Raw genomic sequence first — 25198 nt, forward strand, 5'->3', positions numbered from 1 at the left:
AAAGAGTGAGAGTCTGCTTAAGCTTTTTTGTTTCTTTGAGTATAATTCAGATTAGAGTCTGACCAATGCTAGTGTTTAGTTGGACTCAAGATTCATAGCAAGCTGAACTTTTTACAGTGTAAGAAAGAAGTCAAAGAATACATTTATTGAATCTTTGTCACTGCAGATCTTTGCGATGATGGATGCCAAGGCCAGTCAGGACTGCATCAAGGAGAGAGATGAAGGTAAAGTTGATCCATCATTGTGTTCAGGGGGTCAGTGAGAGCACCATAACAGGTTTCCAGCATTAAGGGAAACATAGGATGACTAGTGTATGAGCATCACTTTGAGTTCAGCTCTACTTCTTCTTGTGGGAGCTGCTGCATGCTGTGTTAGCATGAAAACATGTGTGTCTCCTGTTTGCCCACTGCAGCAGCTGAATCACCCCAATGTGATCAAATACCTGGACTCTTTCATTGAAGACAACGAGCTCAACATCGTTCTGTTTTAGGTCCACTTTTATTCTCCATCAACATCAATAGTTTAGGTGAAAATGTCGATGGAGCAACCTTACATTTTTATGCGGACGATACCGTTATGTACTGTGCACGTCCCTCCATTAAGGAGGCTGTTGTTGAATTGCAAGCTGCTTTTAACATTATTCAGACTCAGCTCTCTGAACTAAAGCTTCTTTTAAATGTTGATAAAACCAAGGTAATGCTCTTTTCAAAAGCCAAAAAGACACCAGAGCCTGTTTTAGATATTTTAACTACGCAAGGAATAAAACTTGAAGTGGTTACCTGTTACAAATACCTTGGTATCTGGCTTGATGATTGTCTCACTTTTAAACGTCATGTCAATAACCTGCTTAAAAAACTGAGGGTTAGACTAGGTTTCTTCTACAGGAACAAGTCCTGTTTCTCGCTCGAGGCCAGAAAAAGGCTAGTCACTGTGACCTTTTTACCTGTGCTGGACTATGGTGATCTGATCTATATGAATGCACCTGCCAATTGCCTGGTCAAGTTAGATGCTGCGTATCACAGTGCTCTGAGATTTGTGACAAACTGTAAAGCATTAACCCATCACTGTACCCTGTATGCAAGGGCTGGTCTGCCTTCACTAACTGCACGGAGGCTCAGTCACTGGTACATTTTTATATATAAAGCCATGTTAGGGAAACTTCCATCCTACATCTGCTCCCTGATCTCACGGCGAATTGTAAGTGGCTACTGCCTGAGATCGCATGCTGTGGTTTTATTAAATGTGCCAACTGCTAGGACTGTCTTAGGGAAAATAGCATTTAGATGCGCAGCTCCACTGTCCTGGAATAGTCTGCAATTAAAATGGAAACTGAGCAATCTGGTGCCACTCAATGTTTTTAAAGCTCGGTTGGATGCTACTGAATCGGAAGCTGTTGGTACCTGTGCATGTGGATAGTATGTAAATTGTAATCCCTGTAATGCTAATGTATGATGTCCTTTTGTTGTTCTGTTTATGTTTTTAATGTTTCATGTGGAACCTACTTGAGCAGGTCTCCCTTGAAAAAGAGATCATGATCTCAATGGGATACAACCTGAATAAATAAAGGTTTGAAATGAACATCGTTCTGGAGCTGGAGGATGCTGGAGATCTGTCCCAGATGATAAAGGTCAGATCACAGACTCACCTCAGATCAAACAAGAACAGTGACCCTAACTCAACTCATTTTACACGCAGCATCAAACGTACTTGTTAGATTTGATTACTAGTATTTTATCAAGATTCATTTTTCATGATTCTACTCAAAATATATGAGATGAGAGCAACACTTTGTTTTGGCCTGGTTCCCATATGCTACACATAGCATCTTCAAGTCTATATATCAATATTCCAATTACTTGTATATAGACTAGTCTTGCACTATTTCTATTATATTCTATTTGTACTACTTGCACTATTGTATCTGTTTTATTGTGTTGCTCTGCTGGAGGAGTCTGTGACCTAAGAGAACTGTAGCTATGCACACATGACAATAAAAGCCTTGAATCTTGAATCTAGCATTGTCACTTTCTATGGACTAACATTGCTTCCTTTTTATCTTTAAAGTACTTCAAGAAGAAGAGGCGCCTCATCCCAGAGAGAACTATCTGGAAGTATTTTGTGCAGCTCTGCAGCGCCCTGGAGCACATGCACTCACGCAGAGTAATGCACCGTGGTAAGCAGCTACTGACCCATTTACTCACCCTCGTCACATTTCATCAAAGAGTGGTGCAGGAATGAGTCTTCCAACCCGTAAAGGAGGTAGCATTTGAACACTTCTGGTTGAAGGACGGCCTCACCTTAGTATGTTTCTGACAGGACAAGAAACCAACTCCACTATTTGTGGTTCTTTACTTGCACTTGCATTGATCTCCTTTGTTACGCTGCCCCCTGGTGGAGAGCCTTAGACACTGAGGGGTCAGACTTATATTTGTCGCAATAAATGCACAAGCTGCTCGAATGAAAGCCATCAGAAAACCTCATTATGGATCATCAGCAATTGCATATTGGTATCAGCGGCTAAAAACTTGATCTATTTATTCGTACTTTTGTTCTTATTGTACAATCAATATTTAAACACAGGAAGGAATGTGTACTTGACATAGTGTACATTTCTCTACAGCGTGCAATGATTTTATCAGCTTTGCCATTACATTTCAATGTGTGTGTGTGTGTGTGTGTGTGTGTGTGTGTGTGTGTGTGTGTGTGTGTGTGTGTGTGTGTGTGTGTGTGTGTGTGTGTGTGTGTGTGTGTGTGTGTGTGTGTGTGTGTGTGTGTGTGTGTGTGTGTGTGTGTGTGTGTGTGTGTGTGTGTGTGTGTCAGATATAAAGCCAGCCAACGTGTTCATCACGGCCACAGGTGAGGTGAAGCTGGGTGACCTGGGATTAGGACGCTTCTTCAGCTCCAAAACCACGGCGGCACACTCCTTAGGTAAGGAACAGACAGAACATGTAAATACAGAACATGCATACATACATATTCATATACATGGATTCGATACACAGAATACATTTAAAAAACAGCATTAGATCTGTGTGTTTTCTGTGATCGTCTCACAGCAATGATCAATTGATTTCCTGAACATCTTAACTCTCTTTCTCCCAGTGGGGACTCCTTACTACATGTCGCCGGAGAGGATCCACGAGAACGGATACAATTTTAAGTCTGATATCTGGTCTCTGGGATGTCTTCTGTATGAGGTAAGCTCACATACACTGTTACTTGTTTTTTTAAAGATTTGTACACCTTTTCCAACGTGATATTCAAGCACTTTGAACCCTAACCCTTTTACACTACAGCTGAGGTTAATACATATTCACATATAGTACGTATGGCCTGCTTTAGACGATGATGGAAAGGGAGCTCTTCAGGTATAATGAAATGTAGTGGGCCTAGCATCAGTCCCAGGAAAGTCACAATACATGCAGGGCAGCTTGCAGTCTTCAAGCTCCTTTTCAATCCCCCAAAGAGTGGACGTCTGCGCTCTGTCAGCAGCGACTGATCGATCACCTCTTCTTCATCGTGTTGGTTTAAAGTCTTCACCAGGAATGTCTCTCATCCAGCCTGTCTTCCACTTGTTTCTGCAGATGGCAGCGCTGCAGAGTCCGTTTTATGGGGACAAGATGAACCTGCTCTCCCTCTGCCAGAAGATCGAGAAGTGTGATTACCCCCCCCTCCCTCCGGACCATCACTCTGAGAAGGTAGATGAGGAATCATTAATACAGACAACAAATGCAATTTCTCCTCCTTGATCAAATGTTACTTGGCTGTAGGAAATCAATGAACCTAAAGGGCCGATTACCACATTGTTGTTGTGTCTTTTCGTGGGATTTGTTGACCAAGAAACTGCAGAATATCCGTCTCCTTTAAGCTAATGAAGCCCTTCTTTCCTACAGCTGAGGGAGCTGGTCAGCATGTGCATCAACCCGGAGCCAGACCAGCGGCCGGACATCGTCTTCGTGCTGCAGATCGCCAAACAGATGCACGTTTGGACCTCCAGCACCTGAGCCCCCCCCCTCCTTCTTCTCAATCTGAGGACTGTCTCATGTGCACAGGAGCACCATGGCAGCTTCACCCCCTCTCCTCTCCTGTCATGGAGGATGTGAAGAGCCCAGTAGTGGTGCAGCACTCGTTCAAAGTGGACTTTTCTGAAAGCAAAGGAGACTTTTCTGCAGCTCAGGATGAAGAGCTGTCTCAGTCTGATCAGATTTCTTCGAGGGTGCATTCCATACAGACGGGGACTTTGAGTATTGATCGTCTGTCGTTGTAATCTATTTTATATTGTCAATTTAAGTACATTCTGTAGGGGTCAAATGAGCCATCGGTAACTGTGTATTAGCCATTACTGAGTCACATTTGTGATTTGTCTTCACATTTGTCGTTTACATGCAGTGTGTATTAGCCCAGTGTGACTGCTTCCTTATTATATCACTTCTCTGGGCCTGGTCTTGTTCAAATATATTTTATTTATTTTCATGAAAACCTTCAGGATTTGTTTTCATAGATCTGAGATTTAAGTAAGAATTCTGATTTATTACTCAAAAGAAAAAATCAGTATTGGGACTGATCAAATCTTTGTTCAGCCAGCGATACCTGTCACGGGGCTTGGTGTGTTTATTTGGTTGGGGCTCGATGTCCACATAATCACTGACTGGGCGGCCATTGGGTTCAGATAAGAGATAAGATAGAACTTTATTGATCTCAATTTGGGACATTGTTGTGTTGCAGCAGCATAAAAGACATGGCATACAATACAAATGAAAAAAGACTAGAAATAAACAAGAAAGTAGAAAATATACATGTTGAATTTACAAATGAACAATAACAAAAGCCAAATATAAAGCAAGTTATTATATATACATAAGTATGTGAGGGATGGATTGTTGTTGCTTTTCTTTGTCCACAGGCATCTTCATCTGCCTCTTCTTCACTCATAGCAGTGTCCTCTGATTCCATCTCAAATCACTTCCTCCTTTTTGGATCACATCCTGCACACTGAATCCAGGACCTCTCTTTGCTGCTGGCATTCTGAAATGGAAAAAGTCATTAATAAATATGTATCAATAATACATATGCTTATTATATTGTAATAGATTACCTGAAGGAATAGATAGGCAGGTTGAACAAGTGTTCATTCTGTCTGGCTTAGCCTATTATCACACTAAAAGGAATGCCTACACCCACACATGCAGGTAAACCAGTTCAACAAGTCACACAATGCTGTCTGGATAATGCTAACAGGCTAATTATCATACTAAAAGGGATACATCCAAATGTCCCAAAACATGTCAGAAAGAACTGTTTCTGCCAGAACCAGGGAAGAGTTAAATGTATTTTTGTAACTAATTAACTGATAAGATACAAGTAGAGTTTATAATATAGCTACAGATATAATTTCACATACTGCTATCAGAAATAATGTATTAATTTATTCAATTCTGGTGTTAATTCAACATCTTAACAGAGGACACATTTAGAACTTAGTTATAGTGAATTATCAAAGACATTATATTTTTCTATTAGTGTTTTATTTCCATATAAGAAGGTAGCCAGGGCCGGTCATTAAAGGAGGCGATCCAGGAAGCCTTCGCTCTCTCAGACCTGCTGCTGACTCCAGAGCCTCTTTGTGGTCTCTGAGAGATTTGGTCATTATTCTGTCTTCTTGTTTTTAGTATTGTTAAATGTGTGTGTGGTGGGAAGTGGAGGATTTGGGTAAGTTTGGGGTACCCTCTACCTCTCCTCACGTAGGTAAACTCTGATAGACACACTAGGTTAGTAGATTGTTGCACCCTGTAGTTGTTTTGTCTCCTTGTTAGTAGAACAGATAGTGAGGGCTTTTTGTTAGAGTTTTTTTATATTCATTTATTTAATTTGGCACAATCTTCTTTGTCTCCTCACTTAAAGAACATTTGTTGGCATTTTCTTTGGTGTAAATAAATAAACTTGTGTTCACTTTCACCCTGACTGTTGTGTGTGACTGTCTCCATTTCCCCTACACTTTATTAGGGATGGAAAAGACACATGAATGCATAAAGAATGAAATAATCCAGTAATGCAATATATATGATTCTAAAAGGAGACATTACGCACAGTAAGTACTTTTACTTTTGGTACTTTAACTATTTTTTTGATGCCAATACGTCTCAGTTTATGCTGCTATATACTTCTACTGCACTACATTTTAGAAGACAGTATTGTACTTTTTAATCCACTGCATTCATTTCACAGCTTTTACTAGTTAGATATAGATTAGTAGATCATTCAAAATATAAATCAATGATTAAATACACTTTGACAGATATTTATAGGATAAGATATCCAGCAGCAGGACATCAAGTTATTCAAATGATCTCTACATTTACTAACTGTGATAAAACACATCAATAATCATTATAGTAACCCAGTAACTCAATATATATATACGATTCTGAAAAGGGCCATAATGCATAAGGAGTACTTTTAGTTTTGGTACTTTAAGTATATGTTGATACCAATGCTTTTGTACTTTTACTTGTAACAGAGTATTTTTACCCCGTAGTATTTCTACTTTTGCTTTAGTAGAATATCTGAGTACTTCTTACACCACTGCCACCATGAGTGTGGAGCTATGTGCTTCAAAAGCCTGAAGTTAAAACACATATTTTACAGCTGAAGACTGTTTTCAAGGTTCAAGGTTCAAGGGTTTTATTTGTCATACGAACATAGCTACAGTGTAGTTATGACTATGACAATCTTAGGTCAAAGGTTCCTCCAACAGTGCAACACAATAAAACAGATAAACAGACAAATGTAGAGCAGGTTGTGAGCGAGGCTCCGTTTGTAAATGAGGAAACAGGTCAGAGTGTCTGCTCCTCCTGGAATGACTCAGAGTTTGATAAGCCCTCCCTCTTCTTCCTGCTCTCAGAGGGTGTTTCTCAATGTCGAGGACGCTTCCTTGGTAGGACATGTCTTCCGAGTCAGGTCCATCAGAGGCTAGGCAAGCATCCTTCCTGGCATTCGGAGAACGAAGAATGGAACAGGCTAGCAAGTGTGCAGGTGTGCGTCATATGACAGGCCCCGCCTTACATTTTCCACCAAAGATTTTGGAAATTGGTCTGTGCGCAAAGCATTGTGGGGATTTTAAGACCGCGGAGGATACACTGGTGCATCCTCCAAATTTCCCGCAACGAAGGATTCAGTCCTCGGTAGAATTCCAAGGATCCTGGACATTGGAACAGTCCTTCGGCGGGATTCGATGACGTAGCATCCTTGTAATAGTGGCTATGGAGGAGCCTTCCTCGACATTGAGAAACACCCAGACACAATGAGTCAGAGTTTGATAAGCCCTCCCTCTCCTTCCTGCTCTCAGACACAGCCAGCTCCACTCTGTACTTCCTGGCTCCTCCCCTTCAGATCCACACTGAGGAGGATGGGTGTAACCAAGGGTAAAGTCCAAGAGCTGATAGGCCACATTCACTGCAAACACACATCCTGTTCAGATCACAGCTCTCATAGTTTCAGCTCTCAGGAAGTGAAACTCAGACACTCGCTGCTACTGAGAGGTGAAATGGCGCAGAAAGGAGTTCAGCTGGACCGGGAAACCTTCTCTTGTGCGATCTGTCTGGATCTACTGAAGGATCCGGTGACTATTCCCTGTGGACACAGCTACTGCATGGACTGTATTAAACACCACTGGGATGGAGAGTTAATCCACAGCTGCCCTCAGTGTAGGCAGAGCTTCACACCGAGGCCTGTCCTGCTGAAAAGCACCATGTTAGCAGCTTTAGTGGAGGAGCTGAAGAAGACTGGACTCCAAGCTGCTCCTGCTGATCACTGCTATGCTGGAGCTGAAGATGTGGCCTGTGATGTCTGCACTGGGAGGAAACTGAGAGCCTGTAAGTCCTGTCTTATGTGTCTTATATCTTACTGTGAGAAACACCTCCAGCCTCATTATGACGTAGCTCAATTAAAGAAACACAAGCTGGTGGAGCCCTCCAAGAAGCTCCAGGAGAACATCTGCTCTCATCACGACGAGGTGATGAAGCTGTTCTGCCGCACTGATCAGCAGTGTATCTGTTATATCTGCTCTGTGGACGAACACAAAGGCCACGACACAGTGTTAGCTGCAGCAGAGAGGACTGAGAGGCAGAGAGAGCTGGAGGGGAGTCGACTAAACATCCAGCAGAGAATCCAGGACAGAGAGAAGGAGGTGAAGCTGCTTCAGCAGGAGGTGGAGGCCGTCAATGGCTCTGCTGATAAAGCAGTGGAGGACAGTGAGAAGATGTTCACTGAGCTGATCCGTCTCATGGAGAAAAGAAGCTCTGATGTGAAGCAGCAGGTCAGATCCCAGCAGAAGAGAGAAGTGAGTCGAGTCAAAGAGCTTCAGGAGAAGCTGGAGCAGGAGATCTCTGAGCTGAAGAGGAGAGACGCTGAGCTGAAGCTGCTGTCTCACACAGAGGATCACAACCAGTTTCTGCACAGCTACCCCTCACTGTCAGCCCTCAGTGAACCTACACACTCATCCAGCATCAACATCCGTCCTCTGAGCTACTTTGAGGACGTGACGGCGGCCCTGTCAGCAGTCAGAGACAAACTACAGGACGTCCTGAGAGAGGAATGGACAAACGTCTCACCGACTGAAGTGGATGTTTTACTGTCAGCAGCAGAGCCCACCACCAGAGCTGGGTTCTTACAATATTCACAGGAAGTCACTCTGGATCCAAACACAGCAGAGACACGGCTGGTATTATCTGAGGGGAGCAGAAAAGCAACATGCATGAAACAACCACAACCTTATTCTAGTCACCCAGACAGATTCACTGGTTATTATCCTCAGGTCCTGAGTAGAGAGAGTCTGACTGGACGTTGTTACTGGGAGGTGGAGCGGAGAGGGGGAAGAGTTTTTGTAGCAGTCGCATACAAGAATATCAGCAGAGCAGGGAATGAATGTGGATTTGGAAACAATGTCAAATCTTGGTCCTTAGATTGTAACCAAAACAGATATTCATTTCGTTACAACAGTATCAGCACTCCCGTCTCAGGTCCTCTGTCCTCCAGAGTAGGAGTGTACCTGGATCACAGAGCAGGTGTTCTGTCCTTCTACAGCATCGTCTCTGAAACCATGACTCTCCTCCACAGAGTGCAGACCACATTCACTCAGCCGCTACATGCTGGAGTTTGGTTTTGTGAACATGGAGCCACAGCTGAGTTTTGTAAACTGAAATAGCCTGAAGTCATTTGAGGAACTCTTCTACTTCTTAAACTCACTGTGTCTCCATCATTGTTGCTGAGAGCTGATTGCTCATGTCTTCACTGCACAGAGATCAGCTGTCAATCAAACATGATGGGAGGTGCTTTAACATCTTCTCATGAGTTGTTCTGTGTCGTGTTAAATTATCACATAATCATTTAAAACATATAGTCTTATACTCTGATTGCCTTTTACTCTGTTCAATTGTATTTGTAGTCTTGTATGTGTTTAACAGAGACGTGTGTTCATGATTTAAAAATGTGTTGAATATGGATATTGATGTATTTGTGTGTTGTTGTTTCTCTTGTAAAGTGAGTCTTTAGAGAGAAAGCACCAGAGCTTCTTTCATTGGAGATATTTGATTCTAAAGGTTTTTAATTTGTAACTAAGTCTAAATGTGTTGAATGCATAAATGAAAGTTTGAATAATGCAACAAAACGGAAAAAACGAAAAGTCATAAATAAGAAAAGCCAACAGGTCGAGTGCCACATGTCTGTATATTTTGTAATGTTTGGGTTTTTCTTGTTAATAAAAGAACTAAAAGGATAAAAGTGAAAATCTCTGTCTTTTGCTTTTTTTAATTATAAATATATAAATTATTTTTCTGAAACAAGATATTTTCATGTTTTTATATATATTTTATTTATTTGTAGGATTAAGAAAAATCAGATGAAACCAGAGCTGAAAAAGCTGCACTTGTACAATCTGAAAAAGGCATCTCTTGCTAAGATCAATAATGGAGCCTGAGGCTGGTGAGCCGTTTCTCCAGCAGCAGCAGTTTGATGTCAGACCGGTCCGACCGGAACAGGAAGGAACTCCTGCGTCACGTTGGAAACCTTAAAGTCACACAGGGAACATTGAGCTTCTGTTCTTCTGTGGGTTTGTTTTGAGTCTAATGTAAGAGTATAAAGCGAGGTGTGTGTGTGTGTGTGTGTGTGTGTGTGTGTGTGTGTGTGTGTGTGTGTGTGTGTGTGTGTGTGTGTGTGTGTGTGTGTGTGTGTGTGTGTGTGTGAGACAACACTCAGGTATGAGATCGAGATTGTATCAGCAGAAAGACAGCAGGTGTGTGTGTGTGTGTGTGTGTGTGTGTGTGTGTGTGTGTGTGTGTGTGTGTGTGTGTGTGTGTGTGTGTGTGTGCGTGCGTGCGTGCGTGCGTGCGTGCGTGCGTGTGTGTGTGTGCAACCCTGTCTCCTAGAAATTACGTTCCCACAAAACTAAACTGCATTCTCAAATACGTTTCGCAAGAAACGTATTTCCTTCCACGTTACGTTTGTTATGAACATATCTTAAATACGTTTATTTTCTACATATCTTCTAGAAACCTATTTTCTCCCACATGACGTTTGTTATGAACGTATCTTAAATACGTTTGCTTTCTACCTATATTTGCCATTTCTTTTCTAGCTTATAATAATGATAATAGTAATTTATTAATATCATTTTAGAGCAAACTTATTTTCGCGCTGGCTGGCGGCTGACTTTTCAGTTGACCAAATCCGTTATTATGCTGGTTAATGGTTAATAATCACAATATTGTTTGTAGTCGTTTCATACAGCATTCTCAATTACGTTTAACAAGAAACGTATTTTGTCCCACGTTACGTTTGTTCTGAACATATCTTAAATACGTTTGCTTTCTACCTATCTTTGACATTTCTTTTCTAGCTTATAATAATGATAATAGTCATTTATTAATATCATTTTAGAGCACACATTTGAAATCGACGATCGGGCTTGATATCCTATGGTTAAATTAAAATCAGTAGGCGAGGCTGTAATTTCGCCAGCTGCGAGGCAGAAAATAATAGTTCTAACATGCCAAAAAGCTGCTGTGTCGTTTATTGCACCTCAAACATTAAAACAAATCCAGAGTTACGTGTTTCTGTACTTCCTCTAAGAAGAAAGGACAGTATACAACAGAAGAGCTCTGTGGCTTCAGGCTTGATCGCCGTTCAAATGACAGCTGGTTTCCCCAAAAGTGGGCAGGGCTGTAAAGTGACGTAGGAAAGATCATCAGCTCGCTGATTGGATGTTTTAGCCGCAATGCACGTCGGGATATGGTGTTAATGCGATATGAAATCCGAAAAAATAATCAGAGTTTAGGATGGCCGAAGACACTACACTACCCATAATCCCCAGCTATCGTTTGGGACTACAGTCCCGTTGACAAACCCCGTGATTAATCTTCAAGCTCTGGGATTGGATGTTGGAGTGGCAGTGCGCCAAGGTTACGCCGAGCGCCAAACAGCTCTTTGAAATGGAACGAAACCACGGCAGACTTTCCAAAACTGGACTCGAACGCCCCCCCAGAACTACAAATGCTGGCTATTGTGTTTCGCAACATGTTCTATGGCGTCTCTACTGGGAATTGTAGTTTTAAAAGACGTTTTCGTTTTTCCCAAAATTAGAAGTTGACAGTATTAAACTGTGTACAGCCCTGGAGGTTTAGGGGATAGGAAACAAATTGGTGTGTACAAATGTAAAACATGTAATTAATAAATGGGTGAAAATCGCTTGTGTCCATAATGGGAAGCATTAATATATACCCACATGCCAGCTCATTGTTACTTTGGAATTCTACTCCACTACAATTCAGAGGTTAACCTGGTATTTTTACTCCACTACATTTATTTTAGTTACTTTGCAGATTCTGATTAATGATGTGAAATATAAACAACCCTTAAAGCAGACTTTAGTTACACCTGAGTAAAATTCAGGGAAAGGTGATTGTCAAGTGCCAACAATCAGGAGAGATATTAGTTGGTGCTTGAGAAGACTAAACATTTATCTGCAGATCTCTATAAAGTATATTCATTACTCGTTATTCTCTACTAATAGTTCATTAAAAACTGTATATAATAGCTATTTTGCACATCCCTTTCAAGATTTTCTAAGGTTTATTGACATATCATATACACAACTATGTTGAAGTTATGCAATTAATGAAAAACTTGGGTCACAGGTTCCTCAACAGTGCATTACAAGACATCTATCAATATGTGTGTATTCCTCCACCATTAAACTCAAATTCTGCACATGTCTTATACTATCTACATACATAAGAGTATAATTAATATATATATAATATCAGTTAAAATAAGTGCTTCAACACAGTTAACATTGCAGGAAAGCAATATATTAGACGTTAAGTACTTTGTCAGGCTTAATATTTATCTGTAGATAGATACCCCCAAAGCTTTTTTCTTATTTGAAAGAAAACCTAAAGTATTCTTTAATGTGTTAATAAAGGTTAATTAGTTTGTCTGTTTTGCACATCCTCATATTAATATCTTTGTACATCAGGCACTAAACTGTTTTATTGTAGAGATCACTTACAGTATCTTCTTGATTTTTTATATTCTATATTTCTATCATTGACCTTCTACTTTCCCCCTATGAAAGTATGTACTCTTAATATTTTATTCATCAAATAACATTATTCAACAAAAATAATTAAATAACGTGCTTTAACCACTAGGCGGTGCACACAAGGTACACACAGTATACTAATAATAACTTTGTATTACTAGTGTAGGACACTTATGTATGTATAACATCTGAAGATGTGTAGTTGTATTCATGTTTTTACATAATTGTACAGGATATTGCTATATTATTTCTCATGTTTACTTCTACACATTAATATCTGATTTGTAAAACATCAAAGACAGAAAGGTATATCCGTCATTTAATCGTAAGCTATTGAAATTGTGATTCCAGAGATGTGTCTCCCATCACCCAAATCCCCTGACTATTCTCTGAACTCAGTATTTACATTCTTATATTCAAAGAAAATCAGTAATATCTTTAAAAACTACAAGTCCTTTTCTATCAGCTGTGCACCGTTATGGTGTAAATATAACCTATCTACCAATTGGATCAAATATAAAAGTCAGCCGTATTAGTATTGATACTGCAAGGAGACGTATTTTGTGAAAAGAAATGTAAGATGTTGTTTAATTGTTGATATATTTATGATCCACGTCACGTATTCAGTTTCGGCGGCAGTTCTTCCTGTTTGTCCAGAAGTCTTCTCATCAGGGCTCTATAAATAAAGAACTATGGCAGATGTGTAATATTTAATGCAGCCGAACCGTGTATTACAATGCCGTTATGTGATGACTTTCAAAGAGAAAAGCAAGAACACTCGGAATAAAGTATTATTATTATTTTTTTTAATGGTTTCGGATTTCACATCGCATAAACACCATATCCCAACGTGCATTGCGGCTAAAACATCCAATCAGCGAGCTGAGGATCTTTCCTACTAGTGATGGGATTTATGGCTCTTGAAGGGAGCCGGATCTTATGGCTCCTTTCCTTTCAAAGAGCCGTTCAAAAGAGCCGTTCTAAAGAGCCGTTTTGTTAAAGGGGGCAGGGTTACTAGATTTATCTGCGAAATAATCACCAGGATAATGATTGACTGTATTGCCATTTGCCAGACCTAATGTCAATAATCTGCATTGTAAACACGACACAAGGTGGCGCCATATCCATGTCATTCATGTCAGTGAATGTATTACTTTGAATTTACCCTCTGTATGTGTTAAGTAAATAAAGTTGCCTTGCCTTGAATGAAATTCACGCAACTCTTAATATTAGAACACTTTTTATTGGCAATATACAATTTACAATAAACTTTTGTGCAAAACATATTTTATTGCAAATCGAACAACACCAAAAACATTTAGGAATAAATAGGAAAACTACTTCTGAACAATATTTAAAGTATTATAAAAACAGAGTAAAATAAAATAGAGAAAAATCTGTGAGCTGCTTTGTCAAAAACAGGAGATGAGCTGCTCCTGGCCTATGGCCTGCTTGCTGCTTGAGCATGCATTATGCCATCATCTATGGCAAATTTGCATTAAGGAAAACAAGTTCCCTCACTTTTGAGGGCTTAAGGCGATTTCTCCTCTCTGATACTATTTGTCCAGTCTTCGAGAATATTCTCTCTGACGGAACTGACGTTGCCACAATGCAAAGCCTTTCAGCCATGAGCTTGGTGAGCCTGGGGTATAAGGTGGCTCGACTTTCCCACCACTTAAGAGGATCTGAGGATTTTGGAAGAAGAGGCTCCTCTAGGTAAGACCGCACCTCCATGATGGCATCTGCTGTGGGATTCCTTGTTGACACTGCACCAGCGACACGGTCATGGAAATACCTCCAAACAACTGATCCTTCTGCAGCACTGCCTGCTCCTTCCTGTTGATCTGGTTGCTGGCTGGGTTCGCTGCTGCTGAGAGTGACTCTTCCTGCTGCAGTTGCTATTCTCTGGAAAGCCTCATCTGCAGCTCTGGCATCCCCGAATGCCACCTTTTTGAATCTTGGGTCAAGTGCCGTAGCATCTCCAAGGGTGTGGTTATATTCCATTCTGAGGAATCTACTTGCCATGTTTGCACATAGCGAGTTCCCCAAATCTGATGCTTGTTGTGTTGTTGCACTTCCCTGGCGGCTGACTGTGACTTTCTGCAGTCCCTTTGCCAGCAATATTACCATTGAGGCGGTCACGTAGCTAGTGAGAAAAAAACAAGGAATATTGAGACAATTATGTGTTAAGTGTTACCAACAATGACACACTATACTATATACACTGGTATCTATATCATTTATATAATACAAATAAAATAGTCTCAAACATTCATAATTTGTTATCTGGTATTTTTGCATGCATGCTATAGAAAGCTTCAGCTGACCAACTCTAACTAATAACACACCTTTCTGCACTGATCTCAACAGTGACTTCTTGAAAGGGCTCCAGGATAGTGCACACCTCCTGCAGTATGCTCCATTCTTCTTGGGATAGAGGGCTGACTGATGCATTTGTGATGGCCAGGGTGGAGATAATGGCATCCTTGGATTTCAGAAAACTCTTCAACATGTCATATGTAGAGTTCCATCTTGTGATGCAGTCCTGTTTGAGTCGTAGCTCTGCCATCCCCATTTGGTTTTGAGTGGCCTTCAGTTTTTCTGCACCCACTGTGCTCCTGTGAAAGTATTCCACCACCTCTTTCACTTTATCCAGAATGGGTTTTAGGCCTTTGAGGGAATCTCTGGCAATCAAATTGATAGTATGTGCCATGCATGGAAGGTGGGTCCATTTTGCTATTTGTATAGCCTTTGTAATGTTAGCAGCATTGTCAGTTACGCAGCAAACCACTTTACCTTCCACTTTCCAATCTTTTGCAACATTGAGAAGCTTTTTGGCCAGATTGTCTGCTGTGTGCCGTTCACTAAATTCAAAACAGTCCAATAGGCAGGAGGACATCTTGAAATCTTCAATGAAGTGGCATGTTACTGCCATAAATGAGGTTGTAGCCCTTGATGTCCAACAGTCTACGGTTAAGCAAACTGCTGACAGTTTAGACACCTTTTCCTTCAGTGATGCTGCTTCTCTCTGATACATGTTTGCAATTGTCTGGGATACTGTCTTCCTTGATGGAAGACTGTAGGAAGGGTTGAGAGCATTGCTGTATCGCTTGAATCCTTTGTCTTCCACAATACTGAATGGCTGGAAGTCAGTTGCAATCATTTTAACAAGCTCTTCATCTATCTTACCTTGTCTCATTGGGGTTATGACAGGTGCTACATAACTGTGGAGATGAGTCTGTTTTGTTTTAGGTATTGTGCCAGTGGTTCTATGAGAGCTTGGTGCCTGGCCAGGCACTAATGTAGGCCTATTGGTAGTTTCAGATGATGACTGACTTGATGTGGTCGGGGTTTCAGCAGAAGCACTGGCGCCGTCTCCGTCATTATTATTGGAACCTTGTTGTCTCAGCTCGGCCACTTGCACCGTCGGATGCTGTGTTTTTAAGTGGCGATGAAGATTATTGGTTGACCCTGCTTTAAATGATATTTTTCCTTTACAAATGGTGCACTCCGCTTTATCACTGCCTGGATTTTGTTTAAAGTGCATCCAAATGCTGCTGCGTTTTCGCGTTTGGCTCATTATCTATCCGCAAAACACGTGGGACGTCTATCTGTCCTATACCACCACTTGTTATGGCTTGGCTTCTCTCTCGCGTGTATTCCGTTAAGACCCACCCCATCTCACTCCTCGTGCTGAAACCTACCAATCAGAGTAGGGGCGGGTCTTCACAGAATACGTTTAGGGAACAAAATCAAGCTTTTTAAAAGGCGAGTGGATTTTGACAGGCAGTGAGTGCGGACCAACGATTGAACGATAAAAAGAACGGCTCTCACCAAGTACGACTCGGTTCCCCTCGTTCGTACCAAAGAGCCGTTCAAAAGAATCGGCTCGTTCGCGACCGACACATCACTATTTCCTACGTCTGTTTCCGGTATTGTTCCTGTAATGAGAGTTCACATTTATGCTACATTGAAGGGTGGAATTGACTACACATCTTCAGAAACATAATTTGCTTCAGATATATACTGTAACTCATAGCAATATTGTAACCATTAAGAAAAGCCAACTGCATTAAAAACCCAGTTAACAAACACAAGGTAAAGTATTTTTCCTTCAGTAATGAAGATGTAATTCCAATGTAGACACCTGGGGTCGCTGTTCAGTCTGTTACGCTGAGCCATGCATTGTCTGGAACGTAAAAGGGACGAAGAAGACAAAGTGAAGTGACGTACTTCTGGTTCAATGTGAAAACATTCCCAGTTATGCCGCGTTTCCACTACACAGCCTCGCTCGGCCCCGCTCGGCCTCCTTTGGCCGCGCCCGGCCTCGTTAGGACCAGCTCACTTTGGGCGCGTTTCCATTACAGTTTAGGAACCGGGTCAGTATCTATAGTAACAGTGTAGGCGGAGCGACGCTGCTTAAAACTGCCGTGACGTCATCTTCAATGCGACACAACAATGGAGATGTGAAAGCGATCGTTTGCTTGTTTTTTGCTGTGTGGTTTATTATCACAAGAAATAGACAAGAGTTGTTTCGAAAGAGGCGACGTATAGCAAGACGAGGTATAGAAGAAGCTGACGCGAGAGTTCGGGCAGTCCTCCTACGCCGCAGAGACTACAGGACGACTCGAATCACTACTAACTACAATGCTACTTGGTAAGCTAACGTTCGCTAACTAGCAATGTGTTTAGGCTCACGCTCCCTATACGACCAAAGTATTTCAAGTATTTAATTAATTGTAGCTACCACTTTTACGTATTAAAATATGTATGCTTTTGTTTGTGTATTTCAGAAGTTACCGACCGAGCTACCGAGTGGTGGAATGTGATTGTTCCATCTTTCACACACTCAGTGGGTGGAGAACTTCAGGATGCCTGAGGAAAACCTACGTGTAATACCTAAATATTCATTGTATTGTATTGAACATAAATACATCTTTTCTTTTTCACATACATGTGTTTGTCAAATTATTTAAACCAAAAAAATGTTATCAGAATTGACTATTTAGTAAATATTTGAATTTCAAGCACCAGTACTGCCCCCATAATAATAATCTAATAAATTAAGCAAATATCAAAGCAAACTATAAACATAAATACAAAAGTGTAAAACACAACAGAACTATATTCATAAATGCAAGTGTAAAAAATTGTTAACATGGATGGAGGCTAAAGTATCCACAGCATAAAATAATATGATTATGATGGTTTGTCTGAAAGACACAGCCTCAAGGTTCAAGGTTTTTTATTTTGTCATACGAACATAGCTAGTGTAGTTATGACAATGAACATCTTAGGTCACAGGCTCCTCCAACAGTGCAACACAATAACCCAGATCAACAGAAATATAGTGCAAGTAAATATTAAGCGCTGTGCACCGCTCTCTTTGTATAGGTGTTTTCTTTTGTTCTCTTCTCTTTGAAATATATAAGCAATGTGTTTGAGTCTAGCACAACGAGGGTATTACAATTGAGTAATTTTTCTACATGTATTTATCATGTATTCTTAATACCATTATGTAATGTTATGTTTTAGAGGAGGACCTCAAGCTAGCAAACTCAATTTCAAACAGTATGCAGAGTTGTCCTGCTAAAGAGTTAAAATGTATTATTTAACCAAGTATTTATTCTCTTATTTGCTTTAATTGCAACAGATGATAAAGGTTTCACTGTGATAAGTATTCTCTTAAATCCATAAACCCCTGTACAGTGCTTTGTGGACGATGGTGTTTATGATATTTCTGACTGCAGAGGGACGCCTAGATGATGCCATCTTTCTGTGCGATCGCTGGTGGGTGCAATTATTTATCAACAAGCAATAAGATAAGACATGGCATTGATTCTGCTGGGCCAGTTGCCGTTCCTGCAGGGCCAGATCCTCTCCTCCTCGGTTTGTGCTGTTGATGCAGAGGACGTTGTGTCCTCCTCGCTGTTCCTCCTCGCTAGTCCCAATGTAATCATCTAGAACAGAAACATGACTTGTAAATTCCACAAACTACTGCAGCACAATACTATAAATAGCAACAACAACTATAGAAAAGACAAACTGAACGTAAACAATGGCACATATGGTGTTAGCAAACAATAGCTCTCGCTAATGCTATCTGCCTAGCTAGCCTTCGGGGCTCCATCGGGGTTGTCGAACATAAATGTAAGGATAAAATAGACTTATTTGTTAGAAGTGAGCTTTAAAACAGATAGGGACACAAAGCAGGGACACAAAGCAGGGACACAAAGCTTTCAAGCAAATAACACAGCGTTAGCAAAAACGTACCATGCAGACTCCAGTAACGCCGTTGGAGAGTCCAGTGTCTGTGTAGAGACCTCCTGAAAGACTTTGATATTGCGAGTTGTCCCGTCGAGCACCCGCTGGACCTTATCATCTGCAATATAATGGACGTCGTCACTTCCTCGACCGACCATGGTGTGCTTTTCTTTGCCATTGTTGTAGCTCCTCCGTTAACAAAAATGCTGTTTGTAAATATGGATTATCTCGCGCGCAGATTGTGACGATTCTCTCCGACCAATCAGCAGCCGAGAGCGTTGACGTCACAAACACAGCCCGGTTGCCTCTGGCCCTGGCCCCACGATTTTATGAGGCCAGAAAAACTGAGAATTAGGACCAGCCGGCCGGTACTAGGCCAAGTGGAAACGCAACCACAAACGGGCCGCTGACGTCACAGCCCTCTTAAACCGGGCTGCGCGCTGTAGTGGAAACGCGGCATTAAACCATAGATATATATAAAAACATATGTTTATATATATCTATGAGTTAAACAACATAAACAAATCGCTTAATAAAAAGATAAAACACTGGCATGTAATTTACGTTTGGATTAAATAGAATGGTTTTGAATAATAGATGAGAGTAAAATCTACGTCACAGCCCCACCCACTTTTGGGGAAACCAACGCTGTCATTTGAACGGCGATCAAGCCTGAAGCCACAGAGCTCTTCTGCTGTCCTTAGAGGAAGTTTGAGGTGTTTGAGGTGCAATAAACGACACAGCAGCTTTTTGGCATGTTAAAACTCTGCCTCGCAGCTGGCGAAATTACAGCCTCGCCTACTGATTTTAATTTAACCATAGGATATCAAGCCCGATCGTCGATTTCAAATGTGTGCTCTAAAATGATATTAATAAATGACTATTATCATTATTATAAGCTAGAAAAGAAATGTCAAAGATAGGTAGAAAGCAAACGTATTTAAGATATGTTCAGAACAAACGTAACGTGGGACAAAAGACGTTTCTTGTTAAACGTAATTGAGAATGCTGTATGAAACGACTACAAACAATATTGTGATTATTAACCATTAACCAGCATAATAACGGATTTGGTCAACTGAAAAGTCAGCCGCCAGCCAGCGCGAAAATAAGTTTGCTCTAAAATGATATTAATAAATGACTATTATCATTATTATAAGCTAGAAAAGAAATGGCAAATATAGGTAGAAAGCAAACGTATTTAAGATACGTTCATAACAAACGTCATGTGAGAGAAAATAGGTTTCTAGAAGATATGTAGAAAATAAACGTATTTAAGATATGTTCAGAACAAACGTAACGTGGGACAAAAGACGTTTCTTGCGAAACGTATTTGAGAATGCAGTTTAGTTTTGTGGGAACGTAATTTCTAGGAGACAGGGTTGCACGCAGAGTAATGCACCGTGGTAAGCAGCTCCTGACCCATTTACTCACCCTCGTCACATTTCATAAAAGAGTGGTGCAGGGATGAGTCTTCCAACCCGTAAAGGAGGTAGCATTTGAACTCTTCTGGTTGAAGGACGGCCTCACCTTAGTATGTTTCTGACAGGACAAGAAACCAACACAACTATTTGTGGTTCTTTAATTGCACTTGCATTGATCTCCTTTGTTACGCTGCCCCCTGGTGGAGAGCCTTAGACACTGAGGGGTCAGATTTATATTTGCCGCAATAAATGTACAAGCTGCTCGAATGAAAGCCATCAGAAAACCTCATTATGGATCATCAGCAATTGCATATTGGTATCAGCGGCTAAAAACTTGATCTATTTATTCGTACTTTTGTTCTTATTGTACAATCGATATTTAAACACAGGAAGGAATGTGTACTTGACATAGTGTACATTTCTCTACAGCCTGCAATGATTTTATCAGCTTTGCCGTAAAATGTCAGTGTGTGTGTGTGTGTGTGTGTGTGTGTGTGTGTGTGTGTGTGTGTGTGTGTGTGTGTGTGTGTGTGTGTGTGTGTGTGTGTGTGTGTGTGTGTGTGTGTGTGTGTGTGTGTGTCAGATATAAAGCCAGCCAACGTGTTCATCACAGCCACAGGTGAGGTGAAGCTGGGTGACCTGGGATTAGGACGCTTCTTCAGCTCCAAAACCACGGCGGCACACTCCTTAGGTAAGGAACGAACATACATGTAAATACAGAACATGCATACATACATATTCATATACATGGATTCGATACAGAATACATTTAAAAACAGCATTAAATCTGTGTGTTTTCTGTGATCGTCTCACAGCAATGATCAATTGATTTCCTGAACATCTTAACTCTCTTTCTCCCAGTGGGGACTCCTTACTACATGTCGCCGGAGAGGATCCACGAGAACGGATACAATTTGAAGTCTGATATCTGGTCTCTGGGATGTCTTCTGTATGAGGTAAGCTCACATACACTGTTACTTGTTTTTTAAAGATTGTTACACCTTTTCCAACGTGATATTCAAGCACTTTGAACCCTAACCCTTTTACACTACAGCTGAGGTTAATACATATTCACATATAGTACGTATGGCCTGCTTTAGACGAGGATGGAAAGGGAGCTCTTCAGGTATAATGAAATGTAGTGGGCCTAGCATCAGTCCCAGGAAAGTCACAATACATGCAGGGCAGCTTGCAGTCTTCAAGCTCCTTTTCAATCCTCCAAAGAGTGGACGTCTGCGCTCTGTCAGCAGCGACTGATCGATCACCTCTTCTTCATCGTGTTGGTTTAAAGTCTTCATCAGGAATGTCTCTCATCCAGCCTGTCTTCCACTTGTTTCTGCAGATGGCAGCGCTGCAGAGTCCGTTTTATGGGGACAAGATGAACCTGCTCTCCCTCTGCCAGAAGATCGAGAAGTGTGATTACCCCCCCCTCCCTCCGGACCATCACTCTGAGAAGGTAGATGAGGAATCATTATTACAGACAACAAATGCAATTTCTCCTCCTTGATCAAATGTTACTTGGCTGTAGGAAATGAATGAACCTAAAGGACCGATTACCACATTGTTGTTGTGTCTTTTCGTGGGATTTGTTGACCAAGAAACTACAGAATATCCGTCTCCTTTAAGCTAATGAAGCCCTTCTTTCCTACAGCTGAGGGAGCTGGTCAGCATGTGCATCAACCCGGAGCCAGACCAGCGGCCGGACATCGTCTTCGTGCTGCAGATCGCCAAACAGATGCACGTTTGGACCTCCAGCACCTGAGCCCCCCCCCCCCTCCTTCTTCTCAATCTGAGGACTGTCTCATGTGCACAGGAGCACCATGGCAGCTTCACCCCCTCTCCTCTCCTGTCATGGAGGATGTGAAGAGCCCAGTAGTGGTGCAGCACTCGTTCAAAGTGGACTTTTCTGAAAGCAAAGGAGACTTTTCTGCAGCTCAGGATGAAGAGCTGTCTCACTCTGATCAGATTTCTTCGAGGGTGCATTCCATACAGACGGGGACTTTGAGTATTGATCATCTGTCGTTGTAATCTATTTTATATTGTCAATTGAAGTACATTCTGTAGGGGTCAAATGAGCCATCGGTAACTGTGTATTAGCCATTACTGAGTCACATTTGTGATTTGTCTTCACATTTGTCGTTTACATGCAGTGTGTATTAGCCCAGTGTGACTGCTTCCTTATTATATCACTTCTCTGGGCCTGGTCTTGTTCAAATATATTTTATTTATTTTCATGAAAACCTTCAGGATTTGTTTTCATAGATCTGAGATTTCAGTAAGAATTCTGATTTATTACTCAAAAGAAAAAATCAGTATTGGGACTGATCAAATCTTTGTTCAGCCAGCGATACCTGTCACGGGGCTTGGTGTGTTTATTTGGTTGGGGCTCGATGTCCACATAATCACTGACTGGGCGGCCATTGGGTTCAGATAAGAGATAAGATAGAACTTTATTGATCTCAATTTGGGACATTGTTGTGTTGCAGCAGCATAAAAGACATGGCATACAATACAAATGAAAAAAGACTAGAAATCAACAAGAAAGTAGAAAATATACATGTTGAATTTACAAATGAACAATAACAAAAGCCAAATATAAAGCAAGTTATTATATATACATAAGTATGTGAGGGATGGATTGTTGTTGGTTTTCTTTGTCCACAGGCATCTTCATCTGCCTCTTCTTCACTCATAGCAGTGTCCTCTGATTCCATCTCAAATCACTTTCTCCTTTTTGGATCACATCCTGCACACTGAATCCAGGACCTCTCTTTGCTGCTGGCATTCTGAAATGGAAAAAGTCATTAATAAATATGTATCAATAATACATATGCTTATTATATTGTAATAGATTACCTGAAGGAATAGATAGGCAGGTTGAACAAGTGTTCATTCTGTCTGGCTTAGCCTATTATCACACTAAAAGGAATGCCTACACCCACACATGCAGGTAAACCAGTTCAACAAGTCACACAATGCTGTCTGGATAATGCTAACAGGCTAATTATCATACTAAAAGGGATACATCCAAATGTCTCAAAACATTTCAGAAAGAACTGTTTCTGCCAGAACCAGGGAAGAGTTAAATGTATTTTTGTAACTAATTAACTGATAAGATACAAGTAGAGTTTATAATATAGCTACAGATATAATTTCACATACTGCTATCAGAAATAATGTATTAATTTATTCAATTCTGGTGTTAATTCAACATCTTAACAGAGGACACATTTAGAACTTAGTTATAGTGAATTATCAAAGACATTCTATTTTTCTATTAGTGTTTTATTCCATATAAGAAGGTAGCCAGGGCCGGTCATTAAAGGAGGCGATCCAGGAAGCCTTCGCTCTCTCAGACCTGCTGCTGACTCCAGAGCCTCTTTGTGGTCTCTGAGAGATTTGGTCATTATTCTGTCTTCTTGTTTTTAGTATTGTTAAATGTGTGTGTGGTGGGAAGTGGAGGATTTGGGTAAGTTTGGGGTACACTCTACCTCTCCTCACGCAGTTAAACTCTGATAGACCCCGTCCACACGGAGATGATATCAGTGGAATCCGCTAAGGTTCGTCCACACGAGGCCAACACGGAAACGCCCACACGGAGCCCGAATCCGATAGCCCTGTGATAACGGCTCCCAAGGTGGGTAGATCTGCGGACGCAACGCTCTGGGGGGCCAAACGGCTCCGTGTGTACGCCCCATACGATCATTTCCTGATAACGATGACGCCATAGCCCGCCTCCCCCACCTCTCCTGCTCACCCCCGCGTCACCCACGTCATTGCTGATGTGTTTCGCCAACAACAACAACAACAACAACAATGGCGGATCACAGGGTTGCTTTCGTGCTCCAGACGCTACTGACCATGCTACAGATGTTAGTGCAAAACCTACAGCTCCTCTACCACAACCATCAGCAACAAGTGGACATGGAGAACTACATGAACTACATGTTGCTAAATCCACCGCGGAGAATAAACAGAAAGGCAACCAGGCAACCATGGCAACCATGCTCGGGGGGTCTTATTCGCTGTTTTTGGTGTATTTTGTGGCGGAAGTACAGCGCCACTTACAGGCCCGGCATATGTACTACAGCGTCTCCAGCGGGTCGAGCGGTCTCGTGTGGACGGAAGGCTTGATATCGAATTCGGTTCATTTTCGTTTGCGTTCCCGTGTAACTGGGGCCTCACAGAACAGATAGTGAGGGCTCTTTGTTTGAGTTCTGTTATATTCATTTATTTAATTTGGCACAATCTTCTTTGTCTCCTCACTTAAAGAACATTTGTTGGCATTTTCTTTGATGTAAATAAATAAACTTCACCCTGACTGTTATTGGTTGTTGTGTGCTACTGTCTCCATTTCCCCTACACTTTATTTGGGATGTAACAATAGATTAGTAGATCATTCAAAAATATAAATCAATGATTAAATACACTTTGACAGATATTTATAGGATAAGATATCCAGCAGCAGGACATCAAGTTATTCAAATGATCTCTACATTTACTAACTGTGATAAAACACATCAATAATCATTATAGTAACCCAGTAACTCAATATATATATACGATTCTGAAAAGGGCCATAATGCATAAGGAGTACTTTTACTTTTGGTACTTTAAGTATATTGTGATACCAATGCTTTTGTACTTTTACTTGTTACACAGTATTTTTACCCCGTAGTATTTCTACTTTTGCTTTAGTAGAATATCGGAGTACTTCTTACACCACTGCCACCATGAGTGTGGAGCTGTGTGCTACAAAAGCCTGAATTTAAAAGAAATATTTTACAGCTGAAGACTGTTTTCAAATGTAGAGCAGGTTGTGAGCGAGGCTCCGTTTGTAAATGAGGAAACAGGTCAGAGTGTCTGCTCCTCCTCCTGGAGTGAGTCAGAGTTTGATAAGCCCTCCCTCTTCTTC

At 41.1% G+C, this 25198-nt stretch overlaps 4 protein-coding genes across 4 annotated transcripts; 3 read left to right on the forward strand and 1 right to left on the reverse strand.

Annotated features, from left to right (window-relative positions):
- The first annotated feature begins 142 nt into the window (after nucleotides 1-142).
- LOC117478800 (serine/threonine-protein kinase Nek6) lies at nucleotides 143-5066 on the forward strand. Its single transcript, XM_034125705.1, has 8 exons — nucleotides 143-224; nucleotides 413-475; nucleotides 1580-1627; nucleotides 2065-2173; nucleotides 2821-2928; nucleotides 3103-3197; nucleotides 3585-3698; nucleotides 3894-5066. Exons 1-8 carry the CDS (start codon nucleotides 183-185, stop codon nucleotides 4002-4004), a joined length of 690 nt encoding a protein of 229 aa, XP_033981596.1. The 5' UTR covers nucleotides 143-182; the 3' UTR covers nucleotides 4005-5066.
- Nucleotides 5067-7436: 2370 nt separating this feature from the next.
- LOC117478794 (tripartite motif-containing protein 16-like) lies at nucleotides 7437-9764 on the forward strand. The gene has a single exon (XM_034125699.1). It carries the CDS (start codon nucleotides 7544-7546, stop codon nucleotides 9200-9202), a length of 1659 nt encoding a protein of 552 aa, XP_033981590.1. The 5' UTR covers nucleotides 7437-7543; the 3' UTR covers nucleotides 9203-9764.
- A 4113-nt stretch (nucleotides 9765-13877) lies between these two features.
- Nucleotides 13878-16326, reverse strand: LOC117478790 (zinc finger BED domain-containing protein 1-like). Its single transcript, XM_034125695.1, has 2 exons — nucleotides 14944-16326; nucleotides 13878-14741 (listed from the first exon to the last, which is right to left on the reverse strand). Exons 1-2 carry the CDS (start codon nucleotides 16173-16175, stop codon nucleotides 14078-14080), a joined length of 1896 nt encoding a protein of 631 aa, XP_033981586.1. The 5' UTR covers nucleotides 16176-16326; the 3' UTR covers nucleotides 13878-14077.
- Nucleotides 16327-20250: 3924 nt separating this feature from the next.
- LOC117478801 (serine/threonine-protein kinase Nek6-like) lies at nucleotides 20251-22523 on the forward strand. The gene is made up of 5 exons (XM_034125706.1): nucleotides 20251-20265; nucleotides 20867-20974; nucleotides 21145-21239; nucleotides 21626-21739; nucleotides 21935-22523. Exons 1-5 carry the CDS (start codon nucleotides 20256-20258, stop codon nucleotides 22043-22045), a joined length of 438 nt encoding a protein of 145 aa, XP_033981597.1. The 5' UTR covers nucleotides 20251-20255; the 3' UTR covers nucleotides 22046-22523.
- Nucleotides 22524-25198: the final 2675 nt, after the last annotated feature.

This window comes from Trematomus bernacchii, unplaced genomic scaffold, assembly GCF_902827165.1.
Source record: "Trematomus bernacchii unplaced genomic scaffold, fTreBer1.1, whole genome shotgun sequence".
Lineage (NCBI taxonomy): Eukaryota > Metazoa > Chordata > Actinopteri > Perciformes > Nototheniidae > Trematomus > Trematomus bernacchii.

Bases quoted from the DNA above. Each gene is read 5' to 3' on its own strand.
- LOC117478800 (XM_034125705.1), top strand. From the start codon at position 183: ATGCCAAGGCCAGTCAGGACTGCATCAAGGAGAGAGATGAAG. The intron at 476-1,579 runs ATCGTTCTGTTT...TTTGAAATGAAC, and splicing joins TTGAAGACAACGAGCTCAAC to ATCGTTCTGGAGCTGGAGGA. The intron at 3,198-3,584 runs GTAAGCTCACAT...TTGTTTCTGCAG, and splicing joins TGGGATGTCTTCTGTATGAG to ATGGCAGCGCTGCAGAGTCC.
- LOC117478794 (XM_034125699.1), top strand. From the start codon at position 7,544: ATGGCGCAGAAAGGAGTTCAGCTGGACCGGGAAACCTTCTCTTGTGCG.
- LOC117478790 (XM_034125695.1), bottom strand. From the start codon at position 16,175: ATGAGCCAAACGCGAAAACGCAGCAGCATTTGGATGCACTTTAAACAA. The intron at 14,742-14,943 runs GTGTGTTATTAG...TTTTCTCACTAG, and splicing joins GTTGAGATCAGTGCAGAAAG to CTACGTGACCGCCTCAATGG.
- LOC117478801 (XM_034125706.1), top strand. The intron at 20,975-21,144 runs GTAAGGAACGAA...TCTTTCTCCCAG, and splicing joins CACGGCGGCACACTCCTTAG to TGGGGACTCCTTACTACATG. The intron at 21,740-21,934 runs GTAGATGAGGAA...TCTTTCCTACAG, and splicing joins CGGACCATCACTCTGAGAAG to CTGAGGGAGCTGGTCAGCAT.